The sequence below is a fragment of the Chamaea fasciata genome, unplaced genomic scaffold (assembly GCF_029207755.1).
Source record: "Chamaea fasciata isolate MVZ Bird 193981 ecotype frontalis unplaced genomic scaffold, bChaFas1.0.hap1 SCAF_1, whole genome shotgun sequence".
Taxonomy (NCBI): domain Eukaryota; kingdom Metazoa; phylum Chordata; class Aves; order Passeriformes; family Sylviidae; genus Chamaea; species Chamaea fasciata.
In genome coordinates, this window is record NW_027094086.1 from 101,983,348 (window position 1) to 102,004,221 (window position 20,874).

General features: G+C 41.1%; 1 protein-coding gene across 3 annotated transcripts in view; it reads right to left on the reverse strand.

Annotated features, from left to right (window-relative positions):
• The window catches only part of TPK1 (thiamin pyrophosphokinase 1), a 303,572-nt gene that overhangs the window by 232,720 nt on the left and 49,978 nt on the right, over positions 1–20,874 (reverse strand). For all 3 annotated transcript variants that reach the window (XR_010719337.1, XM_066175456.1, XM_066175583.1), the window contains exon 2: positions 6,536–6,610. Coding sequence is in view for 2 of the 3 variants with exons in the window: in XM_066175456.1 (XP_066031553.1) it covers positions 6,536–6,610 (75 nt within the window). In the remaining variant the exon portion in view is untranslated. The remainder of the gene's footprint in view (positions 1–6,535; positions 6,611–20,874) is intronic.

Sequence of the window (20,874 nt, forward strand, 5' to 3'; positions counted from 1 at the left end):
TTCTTTAAGATCTCAGAATTTCCTGCTGCTGGATTTGCAGAGAACTAAAATCAACAACAAAACACATTCAGCCTACTATGTCTCAAAATTTGTCTAGAGACCTCATTCTGCCACAGCATCTACTATGGTGAAGGAACTTGAACCATGCAAAAGGCCTAGAAGATCTGCTGTCCTCACTTTTGTCAATACCTATCTAAAAATTCACAAAAATCACTGAGAACTACCTTTTAAATTGTCAAAACACCTAGGTTACATCTAAACAGTCCAAATTCCAAACCAGAAAGACACTAACAATATATATGCCACAAATAGAATAATTTTATCATACTTCTTGAGTTTTAAGCTTGGTTTTCTAAAGATAAATTTAAGCTTCCAGTTCACCACTGAAAACCTGGTTGTTATCAAGCATATACAGAGTCATAGGCAAAGCGTAGTCTACAAAAGCTCTCTTCCCAAAATCCTTTCTAGTGCAAAGTACTGCATGTCCTGAGATCTAGATCCTACCTCGCACCTTGAGTCCTAGGTCCAGTTTTGTCTTGTCTCATTTCAAAACAGACATTGAGGTGCTCAAGCAGGTCCAGAGAAGGGCAACAAGGCTTGTGAAGGGTCTGGAACAAAAGTTCTATGAGGAGCAGCTGAGGGAGCTGGGGTTGTTTAGCCTGGAGGAAGTGAGACTCAGGGGAGAGACCTTATGACTCTCTACAACTGCCTGAGAGCAGGTAGTAGCCAGGTAGAGGTCAGCCTCTTCTCCCAGGTAACAAGTCATACGATAAGAGGATGCAACCTCGAACTGCTCCAGCAAAGGTTCAGGCTGGACATCAGAAGGAATTTCTTCACAGAAAGGGTTGTTAAATACTGGAATGGGCTACCCAGGGAAGTGGTAAAGTCACAGTCCCTGGAGATGCTCAAGAAACGACTGCATGTGGCATGAAGTGCCATGTGCCAGGTGGTGATCAATCAAGGTTGGACTTGATGATCTTGGAGGTCTTTTCCAAATGATTCTGCGGTTCATATCCAAGTTTAACATATGGTGCTAGCCAGCCCTGGAGAGGGTCAGATCTTCCCCTTCCTAAAGTATATCATAAATTCCCTACCCTTAAGAACACTTGAAATAACTTCTCTCAGACTCCTGCAGTTGAAGGATCTAACTTGCATGCAATCGAACAATAGGCATATCACCATAACAAACTGTTGTTTAAATCTAAATTAAGTGGCACAGAACATCAAATTTTAGTTATTAAATACAAACTAGAAATTACATTCCTGTTTTGATTCAAATGTGGAAAAATGAACTTCATATTGATGTGTTAGGAGTCTAATAGAACAGAGTCCCTCAGAGTCTTCAGTGGAGAACGGAGTAGTTTAGCTGAGGCCAGCAGTAAGAGTTACTGCTAGTCTGGATGTGGCTGGAAAGGGCAATAAATCATACAAGTTCATGTGACATCCCAATCACCATTTTTATGAACGTTTTCCTATTTATTAATAGTAGCTGCTCTGAATTCCTTCAAGTTTTATGCCAACTGCCAATTCTGGGTCCAGGACAAATCTGAGATATATTACAAGTAAGTTCAGTTAGAAATAAAAATAAAAGGTGAGAAAAAAGCCCACCATATGCCAACAAGGCAAACACATTGATGACAGGTAAAAGGGCAAGTGAATGGCTGCACATACTAATAATTGTGGTAGTGTAGGTGAGTTCAACCCCTAAAGACTAAAGGAAAAGGGATCAATCATAGAGAAGAAAAAAATAGCACCAGGGAAAGTCAGTTTATTTCCCCTCCTCCTATTAAACTACAATATCCTTTCTCCATCTCTGAGACATTAAAACTGTTCCAACTGATCAGTTACCTTCCCCTCTGTGTATCTGAACCAATACCTTAACTTTGTATAGCCACTTGTATTTTATTTCCCCCTACACATAGCTCTTGGGCCTCAACTGAAGAGATTCAAAATATCAACCACCAATTACATTGTAGACAAAAGCATATAGAATGTAAAATATATGGAAGCATGTGGCATTCAAAGACAGATGACTCGGAAATTGGTCATACAAACCAAATATTTTCTGATTTGATTATTTAGTATGGGGAAATTTAATAAAGAGATATTAAGGAGATACTTTGTAATGCACAGTCAACTCTAGGTGTTAACCAACCACTCATTATCAGCATTTTCACCAAAGAATAGGCTGGCCTTGAAAAGAAAGTTGCCTGACATTCAAGATTAGATTTAGAATGCAACAGCTGCTTTGGTTGGTGCAACATGGGTATTGATAGAGATGGAAAATTGCAAAAAACTCAGTCTATGGATAAGCCATCACAATATAAATAGTCTAAGAAAATATTTTTTTACATGAAGACAATTTAACAGAGTTTGAATTTGACTTACTACACTGCTGCCATAGAAGAATGCTTTCTTTTGTCTCAGTATATAGACCCCCCACACAATATAGTGCTGAAGTGTCCAGGGTGAGCAACATTCCTCTTTCTGGAGCTCCTCCATTTTCATGATCTACAAGGTATCATAAAATGCCCATATACTACACATATGGAGTGGCTGGTCATGTTGTCTGTAGAGCAGCATAAGACAGAGCTAGACCCCAAGTTCTTTCACCTGGAAAGAATGGTCCATGGAAGAGACTATTTAGGGATGTGCACCTGAAGGACAGACATTTCTGCAGCCTGGTTTCATAGATGTCTCCTTTCCATTGACTTGCCCAACATTAAATACACCTCCCTAAGTCAGGATTCAGTCAGCCCATTCCAAAGGGATGTTGGTAGCTTACTCTAACATATTATCCAAGGACATTTGGCAGTCTTGAATGGCTAATATTTAAAGTTGTTCAACATGTTTTGTTGGATTAAAAGCTTTCATGGAAAGTGTTTATTTGTGGAAAGAAATCACAATCCTTTTGAGGAAGGCATAGTGGCCAATGTATCACAACCATTGTGAGAACTAAAAAATACCCACGGATACATTTTCCTACTATAAGGCACAACTTGATCAGATTGCTGTAGAATGTTGTCATTTCACTCTGACTTTAAATAATAATCTTATTTCCCAGAGCATAACTCCTTTTTCTTTACAGCTTTTCTTTACAGCTGTCAACATTTAAAAGTGGAAAGTACTCTGCAATGTACAGCCATTCAACATCCTATTGTAAACCATGGACATAAGAAAATTCTGTATCATTTGAGTAGCTTGTAGGGGTAATGTTTTTGGAAACAAGAAACAATTTTTAGATCCTGAACTTAAGACAATTTTCACTGAGGTGATTTCTCAGCACTGTAATAACTCTGCCTCTTCCCTAAGGAGATATCAAAAAATCACTGCACTTGCAATCACTAGACATAGCTGAAATTCTTGGCATAAGTAAGCCATTGCATTTCTGATTAAAGACATTTTAAAAAAGAGAATCAAAATCTCAGGAACTTTCACTTACTCCCCCAAAAGCCCATTCTGTTTTCAGCCACTAAAACCTGGGCTTCTATACTTTTCAAACTTAACATAAAGACAGCTTCAGACTTTCAACTCACTGTCAATTCTATGACAGATTTGTTTTGTTTTGTTTAACAGGATTCAGAGCAGGAGCTAGAAACTTTTGCATAAGCGGGAATTTAGGACGCATGCCAGTGTCGTTAAGGTAAGGCCTACTGCATCTAGTCTTCCTTATAGAAAACTCACAGACAGAAAAATGTGCAGCTCTGAGAAAAGCAGGGCTCTCACTCTTCAACATACTTTCCACATTACCTCCTATTCCCTCTAGCCATTTGGTTTTTCCCCTTCTCACTAAATGCAACCCAATTAAACCATTCAGGCAACAACCAGTGTTTTCTCCCATATTAGTCTTAATCCTGCTTTTGCAAACTATTCCTTCTCCAGCATTTCATCCATCCCGCTTTTTAGGACAGCACTAATACTGCATGACTATACCAAACACCAAACAAGTGAACATATTCTACATGATTTTACATGATTCTACATGATTCTAATGAACATGATTCATTACAGTAATGATACATAATAGACTAAAATCTTCCTTAGCTTGTACTGCTTCAGTATTGTCACTTATCTAGGCTTGTATGGCAAGAATGGTAGAAGACGTCTCTTGGAAGTGACAAAATCTGATTTCAGTGTCCTTCACAAAGCACAAGGAAGGAAGTTCATGCAAACTTGTACCAACTGAAATAGTTCTTCTGAAAGTGTGTCAGTAAAAATAGATTTCATAAATGTGTGTAATAAGACAAAGGTTAATTAGCTGCAACCACTTTTTCTTGAGGTCAAGAGGAGTTACACCTGGGACGATTTTAGCCTAGAATAGCCACTTATTGATGTGATTTTTTTTTTCTTAACTTAGGACATCTCACATCACACCACTTTTTACTTGACACTGGGCTAATGAATGAAATTTCCCTAACTGACAGGGCTAATGAAAAATTATTTTGATAGGGCACAAACTGCTTGAAAATAACACATCTCAGCATTCTGTGTATGATGTGTACTGATGTATAACAACCCAAAATTCCCGTAACTCAGAGAACTGGGACAATATTTTATATTATTTTTCCTTTGCATTTTTCTCTCCCCTTCCCCCTGAGTTTGTGTAGCTGGCAATATTCTGTGGATTAACATCCCCATTATTTCCTTCTCATCTCTCCTTTATGATATTTCAAGCATATACAGCTGGTCATCAAGCACTGTTCCTAAGGATGATTCCTTCAGAAGTTCTTTCAGTTCACGTACCAAACCCCCCAAGTTCTCCTAGTCCTTCAACAGTCTCTGTGCTAATGCTCCTGCAGAAGCAGATACAGAAAACTGCTGACACCTGAAGTAGTCCACTAGCGCTGTAAGCCAGGCATTGCCAAAACCTTGTCCTGGATTCACTAAAGTTTGCTGAAGTTGAGATGCTTTGAAGAAAAACTTTTCATGTTTACCATGTAACTACTCCATCCGTCATTTTACTTAAGACAGAAAATATCCACCTATTTCTTAAAGTAATCTACCAGCAAAAGTCTTAGTATCTTAATTAGGACTTCTGTTTCTCCCACAAACTCTTTGGAAAGCTATTTATACCACCAGTGATCACTTTCAACACAGTTATGCTCAGAGAACATTGAGGTGGCTTCCAATAAGACAGTCTTTGGCCTACTTGATTTTATTCAGGCTCTTATTTCAACCCTTTACAGAAGCACTACAGTTTAAAAGGTCATTAGTGTTACAATAAGAAGCACTCTATGCCCCAAGGTTTGATCAAATGAGGAAGATTAAAAATTCCAAAGGACAGACACAAAAAAAAGTCTGATCAACAAAATACAGTACAAAAGCAACACATGCAAGGTACAAGACACTAAATACCACCATTCAGAAACTGTGCATGTCTGGTTTACTGTGTCTTTTTCTAACCACAGTCCTGAAACAGGAAAGGTGGGACAAAGAAATAACATCAAATACTTTGCCTTGTTTCCTTCTCTATTTAATACAAAGCAGGTGCTTCAGTGTATATTTTTAAATGAAAAAAAAAAAATAAAAAAAACAACATAGAATCACATCTATAAAATAACTGGACAGCCCTTCCACTGAGCACTTGTTACTTTCTTGCTGATTCTGCAAATGAAAGTGAGTCTGTTTGGGGTACAGCACTTGTTCAGATGCTTTGAATCATCTTGTACAACTATCTTCGTTTTTTTATCACTCCTCTGGCTTTATGGGTACCTAATTTGGGTTTACTGGAATTAAGTGCTATGAATACATCCTGCTCACTTCATCCCTTATTTCAAATCCTTTTAACTGTACGGCTACCCCCTGCCAGTCCTTATGCCTATGGTGCAACCAAATAGCTCTATCTGCTCCAGTCAGTTAAGAGGAATCTCTCTGCAAGGTTCCCATCCTGGAAGTAAGTTAGAGACAGTTCCTGTGGCTTTTCAGAAAGCTTCTGAAGGACTACATTCCTGCATGGAGGAATTAATAGCTCCAAGCTTGTAGAGATTTACATATCTCCACAAAATGTCAGTAAATCGGAAGTTATCATACTGAAGATGATGATTAGCACTGTGCATACTTAACAAAGGAGTAGTGAAATCTGATTTGCATAGTTCTGACAAGCACGCAAATTCCCCAGTGCTTTCACAACTTAATATCTACACGGTTCATTTTATTTTGATTAAATTTAACACATTTCACTGATGACCTTTAAAGAAATGCTCACTTCCAGACTTTTAAATGCATCATTGATCTGCTATACTTTGTCAGCAAAACAATGATGGTTCCTAAGAAGCCTCTGCCAGGCTACAGTCTTACATAGATCAATGCACAAAGTTCTCACTGATGTGTGCAATGCAGGGGTGCAGAATTTGCATAATCAGCTCATTTGCTGCATTCAGCAACAAGGGACATACTCTGCCAATTCACACCCTCACTAGAAGGTTGCTCCAGTAAAGAGGAAATTGCCACACTGCAATTCAATAGACATGAAGTACGTTAGCTGGGTAACAGCTAAGAAAATAAGCAAATGAAGATATACGTAAGTTATTATTACCTTTGCTCCACAGACAATGAAAATGACCTTTGTTGAAAGGCTGGTTCAGGATCAGAAGGCAAAACTTCAGGTTCCCTGTAAGATAAACATTGGTTCTCATTAGCAAGAATATTGATTTTTTTGTCCTTTTTAAAATTTTATTCCAGAATAATTTTAGTCCAACCACATCAGAGTAACTCCACTAATTTCCTTGCTTCTCAGGTTTTACCAGTCAGACTGAGAAACTGTCAGAACTTCGTAAGACACCTTTTACTTGGTAGGGTTTTGCTAAATGTTTAATTTATAAGTGACTTTTACTTACTGAAGGCCATCCCCAACAGGACCCCACATCTATACAGATCTCTCATTTAATCTCCCACTTGCAACTGCTGCCTGGATGCATTAATTACTGATATGAGCATCACCATGGTCTCTGTTAATGGGGAAGGCTGAAGGAGATTCCATATAAAGATGTCTCTAACCTACATCCAATATTCCTCCCTCCTGGAGGATGCAGAACTCTTGCTGCCATCAGTGGCTTCTGTGCCTCTGCTTTCATATCATGTAGAAGCTCTAATTGTGGTAGACACTTCGCAAATAAAGAATGAAAGGCCATGACCCAGGAGCTTAAAATCAAAAGCTAGTAAAAGCAAAAGTGTGCTTTAGCCTGTGTTATCTAGGTGATACTGCAGACTAAAAACCCCAGTGGATTTACTAGCCCAACTTGATTGAGCTCATAAAACCTCCTGCCCCTGCAAAACATGCATGGTGAAGGTCGATAATAAACCTACAGTTAGAAAAGCCTTAAAAGAAAAAAAAAGGGCTTATGAGATGACACACTTTGAATTCAAAGAGTAAATACGTAAATCTTTGACGGCTGCCTGTGGTGGGATTTGCATTATTTCGCTTCCTAATTATTTTGCCAATCATATAGGAATACAAGTTTCCCCTGGAGCTTGATATCCTTAGGCAATCAAGTTAATTAATATTATTTGGTCATGTGAAGCCACTGTAATTGAAAAAAGAAAACTGCTATCACTAGAATGTCTTTTGAGAAGATCCAGTATAGCAGGAGGCAGAAGGCTACACTAGAAGCCTGTGGCTTCAGCCATATCACGTTATCAAGGAAAATACAACTGGTCAAAGTGCTGAAGTTGAAAGAACATCCAGGGATAGGAGGTGGGAGGGGCAGTCTTTAAAATAATTAATAAAATGAGTGATTAATAATAAATGAGGAGAATGAAGTAAAGGTTAGCACATCAGTTTCCTAAAACAGAAGCAACAGTATTGTCCTCCTTCATAAGTAACAAGAGAAACATAAATGAAGACCTAGATGATTTTTACTCCAGTAAAAAGTCATGGTTATCATAGATATCTTCTGCCTGGTGCTTTCAAATACCTTCCCTCACGTCTTCTGCTTCCATCTTTGCTGACACCATCCTCACTTCCATTTAATTAATGTACATATATAGGGGAATAAACTTCCATAGGGAATAAATTGAGAGGTGGAAAGACCAAGTAAACAGAGGAAAGTGAGAAAAAGTTTTTTCTTTGTGTAGTCTGAACAGTTTTGCCTTATCCTTGAACTTTAAAAGAAAGGTAGAAAACAGTGGATTCAAACTAAGTGCCAATTTCCAGCTGCCTCACAAAATGGGACCTCAGCAGCAGATCTCCTAATGATTGTTAAGTGAGAAAGGCTGCCAACTCCTTGTATTAAACAAAATCATCTAGTGATTCCCTCCACGGAAAAGAGCCAGAAAATATCACAGATTCTGTTACTGGTATGATAATACAAGCAGACATGGGTGCTGTAATCCTATTCTTGCTGGTGAATCACAAAAGGCATTTCTGTGCCTGTTTGAAACTCTTGAGCCATTTTAACAGAAGAAAACAGCCATTGATTCCAGCTTTTTTTGCACACCAGGAGTACTCTTGTTATATATACTAGAGTACATTTTTGAAGCCAAGGTCTGGCTGTAGGTGTCCACACTGAGCTTCCAGAGGCTGATTTTCAGAGATGACACTTCCAAAAGCTTTCAGTGAGGCCCAAAAGAGCTGCTGGGTCTCACATGTTCAGTTGTTGCAAAGAACCCAAGAAGAAGATGCCCACAGCACACACAGTTAGGAGACAAGGGGTTATGTGCTTAGAGTTGTTTGTTGTTTGGATTTTTTAAGGTACAGTTATAAGTTGAAAAAGTAGAGAAATGGAAGTTATTGTTTCACCTGCTTTTAGAGAAGGGAACACTCCAGTCATTTCAAACCAATCATTTCATACAATTAAGGCATGATAAAATGCTATGATTAATGCTATGATTAATGCTGCCAAAATGAGCCTAAATGTCAATATTTTAATGGTGCCTGCTGAGTTAATATAAAGCTGCACACAAGGCTCAGTCCTCAGTAGATGTAAAACAGTAATAAAATTGGGCTGCAATAATTTACAACCATTGCCCTAAAAACTATTATTAAATTGGGACATCTGATGGCAAAGACCACATCAACAGACAGAATATGCAACATTCATCACTCTGAGAAAAACTGATGAGAGCCACTGCTCTGAGCACTCTACTGGCTATTCATTTGAAAACAAATCTACTTCAAGGCCATTTATCTTTAAAAGCCCTTAACAAATTAGGATGAATCTATCTCCTGGACTATCTGCCCATCTATTTTTCACGAAGATAATTAGCACCCTGAGCCCACCATTACTGACATTGTGCTCTGTTTGGACTAATGGGAAGGAGGTTTCTGTAAGCGAGAAATCAGCAGCAATATCCCCAGATATGGGTATCTCCACTGAAGAAACTTTTGTGAGCCTTTTGCTAAAGGCAGAACAAGTTTCTCTGTTGTATAGTTTCCTCCATTTTTAGTATAATTTTCTCTTTCATTATGTACTTTTGCAGTTCTTGCAGCCTGAGCAAATTCAACCATCTGCAACAAAAGCAAAAAAGAATTAATTGCTCCCTACAAAACCTCCAGCTTATTCTTGATATTTACATCAACACAGAGAACAAATGGAGTCAAGCCCCACAGTCAAAGTCCTCCCATACACACAGTAAGGCCTGTGCTGTACAAGCCTATAGGAAAGGAGGATGACTATAGGAAATTTTTACTTTCATTTAAGTAACTAAATTCTTCCTCCCTCTTGTTTTGCTATTTGATGCTTATAAACCTTGCAATATTACAGGCATAACTTACAAAGTAAGTATGATCATGTGCACAACTATGAGAACTGGCAGTTGTATGAAAAAATACAGTTAAAAAATCTTCTAGCACACTTGGAAAATTCCAAATCTTTGAATAAAGCTGTATCACTGATTCCTGCTGGAAACCTTTCCTGAGTTACAAATCAATCAATCAATCCATCAATCAATCAATCAACAATGCCTACAAGTTTCTACACTGGCACTATCACCTCATCCTTCCTGAATTCTTTTTCTAAATTTTATTCTTTCCAAAATTATTTAGCTGAACTTCTTTGATGAAACTTCTCATGGTTACTTTGAAAAGGACTTTGATCAGAAGTGTTGTGAACATCCCTGATAACCTATGCACTGCCTATGCAATTTCTTTTTACCACATTTTAACTCACTCAGAACAATTCTAATATATTTTAAAGCACAGATTTGCTATTCTAAAAGCCTTCTTGGCTTCTCCCTGTCATATTATATTCATCTAGCTATTTTATAAATATTTATAATCATTATGAATTTTTTATTGATTTTCCTTTGCCATGTGCCAGTCTTCAGTCTGTATGTCTATCACAAAGCATTTGTAAAAAGCATATATATTTTTAAAGACAACCTTTTCTCTGGTAGCCAATAAAATAATATATGCCACTTTGCTTCCTTTCAGTGTTAGAATCATATCACTAGGACTTTTTCTGCATACTGTGAGGATCTTGGTATTGAATTTTCGGAGGTAGGGAACAAAACTTTCAATGCTTCAAACGAGAGGTCCTTTGGGAAAGATCACTGCTATTCCCAGCCTTTCTGACATGATGCAAGCGGTGATACACAGTGGGGGGACACGCTGTGCTAAGATACAGGCATGCCTTAAGGTGCTGACAAAGCCTGACTTCAGATTCAGAGTTTCAGCCACAAAAAGCGGCTTCCACTAAACAATAAATGTTTTGAGTTTCTTTTTTTTGGTATTTGCATTTTACTGTTTGACTGAAGAGGAGCCATTCCTTTCCTTTCCAGTGATCTATCAAACATCAACAAAGAAGGAGGTTCAGTTCAGAGGAAGAAGTAGGAAAGAGACAGGTAGTATAGGGGCAGAGCTGAAAGCTGGAAGCTGTTTATAAGTTTCCAGAAAATTTCTGTACTGATAGAAATATACCTAAATACCCAAGATACTAACCAAGATCCATTGAAAAGACACTGCAGTTACACATGTTCCTGATCATAGAGGTGGACGTCCAAAAATACAACAGCTTCCGTGAGAAAAAGCTCTCAATGACCTCACTGAAAATTTCTTTCTGCTCATGTTTCTGCTCTCACATCAGACTATAGATGGACCATGATATATATAAATATATCATGACAGCAAAAAAACCCAAAAAACGCAAACCAAAACAAAAAAACAAAAAAAGAAAAAAAACCCCACAAAAAATAAAAGCCCCAACAAAACAAAACAAAACCCCAAACAAAACAAAATAAAACAAAAATTTGGTTTCCAGTACCATAAATTACTCAGAAAATTCTTACCCCTCAGATTAATTTTAAATGAACAGCCACTGCCTACTTAAATGTCAGGATACGTAGGAAGGGACAAGGGTGTTTTTCACAATTCCAAAACTGACTGATAAGACAGGAGAGCATCAGGCTGAGGCAGCTCTTTGGGCAGTTGAAGTTCTTTCAGCTGCACAAGAATTAACATCAAAATTGTGATTCTAAGAATTCCACATAAGTTAGGTTTACTGTGAGCCCATCATAATAAACCCTAAAGAAATCAGTTCATGACACCAGTGAATGTAACAAAACCACAGTGACAATCGATCCGGCTACTGCTACAGATCACCAGTGCAAGATTACTGTGGCAAACTGGGGTTTTCAAACTGAAGCAAAGGAGTTTGGGGGATCAGCACCAAATCTACACCATTTTTCTGCCAAGCAAGCACTTGTCTCCAAGTGTTAAGTCCAAAACTGATACTCTTCTTATTGAAATGGACCACTTCATTCAGGGCTTCTTTCAAGAGCTACCATCCACTTCCCAAACATACTCAAATGGAACAATCTCCCCACCAGGAATGAAGTAAATTACTGATTAGACAGAAATTAAGGGGGAATGGGTCTGCCAGACTAAGGAGCATTCCCCATGTCCTGTAAGGGTTTCTTCATAATGGTTGTTTGCCTTTTTTTTTTCAGACATTGAAACACCCCACCTGTAGTTTCCTACCTGCTACACACATACAATTCCTAATTTACTTGCTGATATAGCACTTCTTAAAAGCTGACTTCTGATTCATAAGAAAAGATTTTGATTTTATCAATTAATGTCTTTGGCAGCTCACTATGCGATCTACTTTAACAAGTAGCACGGCAGAATAAAATCAGTCTGTAAGGCAGAACTGTGGGTGCTGAAGGTATAATATTCACATTACACATGTTTTGGGAGAAAGGGAGAGAGGGAAGCTATTTCAAGTGAAGTCTAGTCTGGTTTTGTAGACCCATTAGCAGTAGGAGAGTGTTATGTGCACTTCCACGGCATATTTTTATCCAAAAGGAAATTAGTTTACATATTCCAAAACCACTCTGCAATGTGAAGCGAACCACAGCAAACAGGCAGGATCATGAGACTTGCTTCAAAATTATATTCTTGATCTACAGTAAAACGCTAATGTAAATATGCCAGTAGACACATGGCTTCTGAATTAATATTTATGTATTTTAAACAGTGCCTTTACCAATTATGACACAAGATCAGTTTAACTTACCTGACACTTTTGTAATTCTATACTAATCAAAATTTGGCTCTAAACTTCGAATTTTTATACTTAAGAGCCAATCTGACATTTTATCTATCATGCAGGGAAGGCATGAAGAGGACTTAACTCGAAACTTAGAAATATAGCATTATAGATTCCTGAAAACGCACTCAACATCACATCCTAGGATGCAACTTTCTAAGTTATCTTTCAGGCAAAAACCTCACTTAGAACACAACAAATAGTCCACCTTATACAGAAACACTCCTCACTCTGCTGTTCTCTTCCTTGAACCAAGATTTCCCCTAGCAGTGCTTCCTTTCATTGGGAAACCCAGTGCTCTGCTATGACACTAAGGAATATAAAAAAGGAATATTTCATAGGATCATTATGCAGACCAAATCAACACTCTAAAATAAAAACATTTCACATTTTTAAAGTTTCACAACTCCTGCAGAACTACTACTCTGAAAATTGAAAAATTTCAAGTCAGTAAAATCCACTTCCTCCATCTGTGCTCTTGCTGGAAAAGTAGTTGTCAGCTTTAATTCAGAAGAACAGTTAAGCTTAGACTACTGTATTAATTATAGCCACTGCTTATAAAACATTGTGTAGCTGCTTTTTTCCACACTGAATCCCAAGTCTCCAAACAAGCCATTTAATTTTCTTCATAATAGTGACAACTGCAATAATAAACCAACACAAATTATGCAAAAGCATCACAGACCTTACAAACATGTTCTCAAACTTATTGAATGAATAAATCAACTATGCATACCCAACTGATTTTCGTGCAAAGGCACTGTTATCCCTGTCAATGCATTTTAGTGTTCATTTTTTCATGTAAATTCTATTGATTTTTAAATATTTTGCAGCTCTTAATTCTCCAGGCAAATTCCAGCAAGAAGAGTAGGAAGAAAAGGCGATTTGTGCAAACAGTCTTAGGGAAAAGCTGCAATGTGTTACCCTCTGGAGAACTCTCTAAAAGAATTTATGTGGATGAATTCAAACCAGCTAATTTCTCACAATAAGTTACAAACATGGCCATACACATGGGATAATCTACCCACATCATCAACCACTGTGCCTAGAAGGGTGCCATGCCTTGCAATGAAATTTGTCAATTAATGCTGATGCTTCTCTAGAGAATGTGAGAGCTGCATTTCTTTTCTCAGTGGGTGATGGGACACTTGTTTTTATACTAAGTCCTACAGTCTATAGCTGCCTTTCTGAGTGCTTAGGACTTTTGCTCTTTATCTGACAAACATGTCAGTCTGGTCAAGCAGAAAAGTTCACACAATTCCCAGTAGCGAATCTTCAGTTTAAGATAACTTGTCCTGGATCACAAAGAAGCTTCATGGCAGGATTCAACTCTTTAGGGCAAAGCAGAACTCAACTGAATCGTGAGAACTGACTATTTGTAGTGGTTTGAAAGCAAAACAAATGAGAGGCTCCAAGTCAGAAATACAATTTAATAGGAAGAAAGGAAAAAAAGTAAAATAAAATAGATGCAATAATACAAAAGACTACTGTCAGAGTCAGAATACAACCTGAGCAGGGTGATGGAAGCAGTCCAGATGAGGTGGTCTTCCTGAAGCAGTAATCCCGTAGAAAGGTCTGGTAGCTCTGGCCCTCTGGGAATCCAGTGGGTAAGGGCTGCTTGTACTGTCCCAGTTTATATCCAGGTGGGAATGCTTGGTTCCTCCCTCTGGGCGGAGCATCTCACAATGGGCTGATGAGTCATGCAGGGGGTCCTTGATGGCCCACTAGCTCCCAGTGGGGGTTATCTATGAGTCATGCAGCAAGGCATTTGATGGGCCATTAGCAGAAGATAGCCCTGAGGGAGGGGGCCCGGGAAGAGCATGTAGGAGATGAGCTGTACTTGAATCATCCAGACTGAGCAATATGCTAGGCCTTTAGGCCGTGGCACTGAGGCCTGTAAGGTTGTGGCGCAGATAGAAATTAGTGCCAAGTGTGTGTCGCATTTAGAAATTTTCATTTAAGGTGTTGCAAGGGTCAAAGGGTTTCATAGTAGTTAACAAGTACAATATTTAGTGTGGACATAGTAGCTACCTTAAACAGTTTATTAAACAATGAATGTTAGCATTCTTCCCTGTGCCTTGTACGAATAAGAATGTATCTGTAAATGTAAACTATATAGAGTGTATAAAACCTGCCATCTTACACAGAATAAAGGAGAAATGTAGCAGTAATCATACTGATTTGACCTACGTTTCCTCTGCCGACTTCCTTTCATTATTTCAGGGTTCCCCTGCAACTTCGAGAGCACTGCTCCAACAACTGGATTCAACAGTTCATTAAGATGGTGATAGAATACTTTGTGCACATCCTACAGTACAACCCAGGACATAATCCACCCCTTATTCTATTACCATCTACATCATACCCAAATCAAAACATTCTTACTGAGATATACATACATAGATATACATATATATATACAGAATGAAAACTTACACTGTTCTCACTTAAAATTAGGTCTCCCTGTGGTACACAACAGTTTTCCCCATCTTTCTGCATTACCCACCAAGTGTAACCAGGTCCTTGAGCAAAGACAATCCCACAAATGGGTCTGCCTTTGCCTGAGGTGGGATTAATCCAAACAGTCATTCCTAAAATGCCCTTCATGCGTACCACAAGGACTTTGTCTCCATCCACTGTGTGTAAGGGTTCAGACTAGGCAGAACCACCTTGATTGATAGATCTTCAAGTGTTGACCATCCAGGTGGCTTTGGCTAGGTTTATTTCTCAATTCTTGAAGGTCCCCCTGCCAAGTGCCTTCAGGGCAGTCTTTAGTAGTCTATTGCACTGTTAAACTTTCCCAGCAGCAGGTGCGTGATAAGGAATGTGATATATCCATTCAATACCATGTTCCCTAGCCCAGGTGTTTATAAGGCCATTCTTGAAATGGGTCCCATTGTCCGACTCAATTCTCTCAGGGGTGCTGCGTCTCCACAGGACTTGTTTTTCAAGGCCCAGGATGGTGTTCCGGGCAGTGGAATGTGGCACAGGGTAGGTCTCTAACCATCCAGTGGTGGCTTCCACCGTGGTCAGCACGTAGCGCTTTCCTTGGCGGGTTTGGGGAAGGGTGATGTAGTCAATTTGCCAGGCATCCCCATACTTGTACTTCAGCCATCGTCCACCATATCAAAGAGGCTTCACTCGCTTGGCCTGTTTGACTGCAGCGCAGGTCTCACAGTTGTGGATGACCCGTGAGATGCTGTCCATAGTAAGGTCCCCTCGGTCACGGGCCCATCGGTATGTCGCATCTCTGCCCTGATGACCAGAGGCATCATGGGCCCAACGAGCTAGGAACCCGTGATACTTTCACCTTGGCAGCTTTGTCCACTTGCTCATTGTTGCAATGCTCTTCATTAGCCCGGCTCTTAGGTACGTGCGCATCCACATGTTGAACCTTCACGGTCAGCCTCCCTACTCAGGCGGCGATGTCCTGCCAAATCTCAGCGGCCCAGATGGGTTTTCTTCTCCGCTGCCAGCTGGCCTTTTTCCACCGATTCAGCCATCCCCACAGAGCATTAGCTACCATCCATGAGTCAGTGTAGAGATAGAGCCTTGGCCACTTCTCTCATTCAGCAATACCCAAAGCCAGCTGGACAGCTTTAAGCTCTGCAACTTGAGTCGATGCACCTTGCCCCTTGGTAGCTTGTGCAACTCATCGTGTGGGGCTCCAAACTGCAGCTTTCCATTTCCGGTTATCACCTACAATTCGGCAGGAGCCATCAGTGAACAGATCATATCGTCTTTCAGTCTCCAGTAGCTCATGATATGGTGGGGCTTCCTCGGCATGTGTTACTTGCTCTTCTTCTTCTTCAGATGATAATCCAAAAGTCTCACCTTCTGGCCTATTTGTTATAATTTCCAGAATCTCAGGGCGATTTGGGTTTCCAATACGGGCATGCTGTGTGATGAGGGCAAACCATTTGCTCCATGTGGTGTCAGTGGCCTGACGCATGGAAGGAACCTTTCCCTTGAACATCCACCCCAGCATGGGTAGTCAGGGTGCCAAAAGCAGCTGTGTTTCAGTGCCAACCACTTCTGAGGAGGCTTGAACTCCTTCATAGGCGGCCAAGATCTCCTTCTCTGTGGGAGTGTGGTTGGCTTTGGACCCTCTGTAACTTCTGCTCCAGAATCCCAGTGGTCGGCCTCGAGTGTCCCCAGGTACTTTCTGCCAAAGGCTCCAGGACAAACCATTGCTCCCAGCTGCGGAGTAAAGCACATTCTTCACATCTGGTCCTGTCCTGACTGGGCCAAGGGCTACTGTGTGAGCAATTTCTTGCTTGATCTGAATAAAGGCTTGTTGCTGTTCAGGGCCCCAGTGGAAATAGTTCTTCTTGCGGGTAACGAGGTAGAGAGGGCTCACGATCTGACTGTACTCAGGAATGTGCATCCTCCAAAAGCCTATGGCACCTAGGAAAGCTTGTGTTTCCTTCTTGTTGGTAGGTGGGGACACAGCAGTGATCTTGTTGATTATCTCTGTGGGGATTTGGTGACATCCATCTTGCCACTTGACTCCCAGGAACTGGATTCCTTGAGCCGGTCCCTTAATCTTATTTTGTTTAATGGCAAAACCCGATTTCAGCAGAATTTGGATAATCTTCTCTTTTTTCTCAAAGACTTCCCCTGGGGTGTTCCCCCATAGGATGATGTCATCGATGTACTGCAGATGTTCCAGAGCCTCACCCTTCTCCAGAGCAGCCTGGATCAGTCCATGGCAGATGGTGGGGCTGTGTTTCCACCCCTGGGGCAGTCGGTTCCAGATGTACTGCATGCCCATCCAGGTGAAAGCAAACTGAGGCCTGCACTCTGCTGCCAAAGGAATGGAGAAGAATGCATTGGCAAAATCAATGGCTGCATACCACTTTGCTGCCTTGGACTCCAGCTCGTACCGAAGCTCTAACATGTCTGGCACGGCAGAGCTCAGTGGTGGCGTGACTTCATTTAGACTACGGTAATCCATCGTCAATCTCCATTCTCCACTGGACTTATGCACGGGCCATATAGGGCTGTTGAAAGGTGAATGAGCCTCACTGACCACCCCTTGGCTCTCCAGTTTACGAATCATCTCATCTATGGGAGTCACAGACTCTGTCAGTCCGGTACTGCTGACGGTGAACTGTTGCTGTGGCAGTTGGTACCTGTTGTTCTTCGACTCTCAGCAGTCCCACAGTAGAGGGGTCATCTGAGAGACCAGGCAAAGTATTCAACTGTCTGACGTCTTCTTTCTCCACTGCGGCTATCCCAAAAGCCCAACGATATCCTTTTGGGTCTTTAAAATACCCATTCCTGAGATAGTCTATGCCAAGGATGCACGGGGCCACTGGGCCAGTCGCAATGGGGTGTTTTTGCCACCCGTTCCCAGTTAGACTCACTTCAGCCTCTAATACAGTCAGTTGCTGGGAGCCTCCTGTCACCCCAGAAATAGAAATGGATTCTGTTCCTACAAACCTTGATGGCATCATGGTACATTGGGCCCCAGTGTCAACCACTGCCGTTTATTTTTGTGGGTCAGATGTTCCAAGCCATCGGATCCACACAGTCCAGTAGATCCGATTGTCCCTTTCCTCTACCTGGCTAGAGGCAGGGCTCCCCTATTCCTGGTCATGGCATACATTGCTCTCTTCCTGTAAATATGTTTCTGAGGTTCCTTCAAGAGGATCAGTCATATCATCATTCCTGTACCGTCTGGAGTTCTGTGCACGAGAGACCGGAGCAACATTGATTCTAGATGGGCTCTTTGTGGTAGGTGTTTCTCTTTTCAGTTCACGTACCCAGGCTGCTAAGGAGGAGGTGAGTTTTCCATCCCACTTCCTCATGTCTTCTCCATGCTCCCGAAGAAAAGACCAGAGGTTACTTCATGGTGTGTATCCTCTCTCCCTGGCTGGGGGACACCTGCTCCTAATGGCAGAGACTCTCATTGGCTCTGGTTGGATATGGTAAATTTCTTCCTTAAGTTCTTTTTTCAGTTTCTGATGGCCTTCTTCAATCAAACTCCGGACTCGCTCAGCCAGTCTTGTTTCCACAGACGAGACATGGGTATGAACTGGGGCAGTGACAGTGTCCCTGAAAATTCTTAGTTTATTAGCCAAGACACCTACCCTGTCCTCACCTTCCTTCCATTGCAGTGTTGCCAGGTAACGTGAGTACATCTCTGGTCCAAGCCATGCAAATCTCAACCACATCCGTGATGTGCACTGGACACCATCTGGGCTTTTAGGAAATCTCTTGTCTTTTGAAAAAATGATCTCCAACACAGCCAATTCCCTCAAGCATCAGATACCTTGTTCTATTGTGTTCCATTTTCCTTGGTGCACTTGGAGGTCTTCTTTACAAAGGTATCTATCCTTCACACTTGTTAGCAGTCGCTGCCAGAGGCTGAGAGGTTCTTGGGTTTTCCCGATCCCCTGGTCAACGACCACATCCCGGGACAGCAATTCTAGTTGCCTGGCCTCACTTCCATCCAGAATGGTGTCATTGGCTGCAGTGTCCCAGATGCGGAGCAGCCAGGTCAGGATGAACTCGTTGGTCTGGCGGATGAATTCCCTTCACAGGTCACACACCTCACCCAGAGATAAAGAGCGAGTGATGAGTTCCGGCTCTGTCTCTTCTGCTGGGTGTGAAGGTCCTGCTGCACCCTCATCAGTCACTATGCGGACTGATTTGGTCCTTGATTTCTTCTTCTGAACGGGGGCAACTGTTACTGGTTTAGGCTGTTCCGGTTCGGTGACGGTTTGTGTGGAGATGCTGATGGCACCTTTGGTCCCTTTCTCCTCTGTGACAGTCTGCATAGATGTTGACACTGTTGCCTCACTTTTGGCTTCTTTCTCCTCTGTGAAGGTCTGTGTAGATGAGGACACTATTGCCTTGCCTTTGGTTCCTTTCTCCTCTGTGACAGTCTGTGCAGACGCTGATGCTGTCGCTTTGCTTCTTTTTCCCTCTTCCTTTTCCTTCAGAACACGCTGTATCACACTAGGTAGTGTTTTGATTCTAGGCATGTTGCGGGCCGTGCAGAGAAGACAACACAGGACTAACAATATCATGCTGTCCTTGGCATCCAGAGGGTACTCCATATTTTCAAAAACCGCTGTGTAATGCCTGAAAAGCTGGAAAAAAATATTCTTTACCCCTTCCCACAGGGGCTGGGTGAGATTGTTAAGGCCCCAGATGTAGCATCCTAGACTAGAACAAGAAAACAAAACTGGGCATATATTCTGAATGATGTTCATTGCCTCAGAGTTTATCAAGCAATGGACGTAACAGACCAATAAAGCAACTTTAGTACCATACCCTGGTCTATGCAGGAGCATTAAGACTGGCAGGTAGTGCCCCAGGTGCGGAAAAATATAGAGAGATAGGTATGACACACGTAAGCATGTTGAGCATCATAGTGAACAGGTGTCTTCTTCAATACAAAATTGTAATTCTGACTTTTCTCAGTGCCTCCTGCCTTACATTGGGCACCAAAAAATGTAGTGGTTTGAAAGCAAAACAAATGAGAGGCTCCAAGTCAGAAATACAATTTAATAGGAAGAAAGGAAAAAAAGTAAAATAAAATAGATGCAATAATACAAAAGACTACTGTCAGAGTCAGAATACAACCTGAGCAGGGTGATGGAAGCAGTCCAGATGAGGTAGTCTTCCTGAAGCAGTAATCCCGTAGAAAGGTCTGGTAGCTCTGGCCCTCTGGGAATCCAGTGGGTAAGGGCTGCTTGTACTGTCCCAGTTTATATCCAGGTGGGAATGCTTGGTTCCTCCCTCTGGGCGGAGCATCTCACAATGGGCTGATGAGTCATGCAGGGGGTCCTTGATGGCCCATTAAACAGAGATAGTTCCTGGAGGGAGTTCTCTATGAGTCGTGGGCAAGGCATTTGATGGGCCATTAAGAGAAGATAGCCCTGAGGGAGGGGGCCCAGGAAGAGCACTGCTCCAACAATTGGATTCAACAGTTCATTAAGATGGTGATAGAATACTTTGTGCACATCCTACACTACAACCCAGGACACTATTTAAATAGGAATCATAACCACAGTTCTACTTATTATATACATGGAAATGATGCCTGTGTCCTATTACCAACTCTCACTGGAAAATAAACACAGTGGAGTAATCAGTCACTTTGGGCGGGGTAGCAGTGTACATAAACTATAAAATAGGCTTTTCGAGACCACACACTAAGCAGATGTACAATTTGCCACTGCAAGGTGTTTGGCCTGATTTACCTCACACCCTTGATGCTTGTCTCGAGAGATGTGGCCAGATTATACCCATCATTCTGCACTTTTTGCAAATTGGACTTTTATTTCCACCCAAGCACAGCAAAGGTCAGAATTAACTGGAAGCAGCAGTGGTTTGTTTAGCTGAGATATTATTGCCTGTTCACTTACACTCTTCT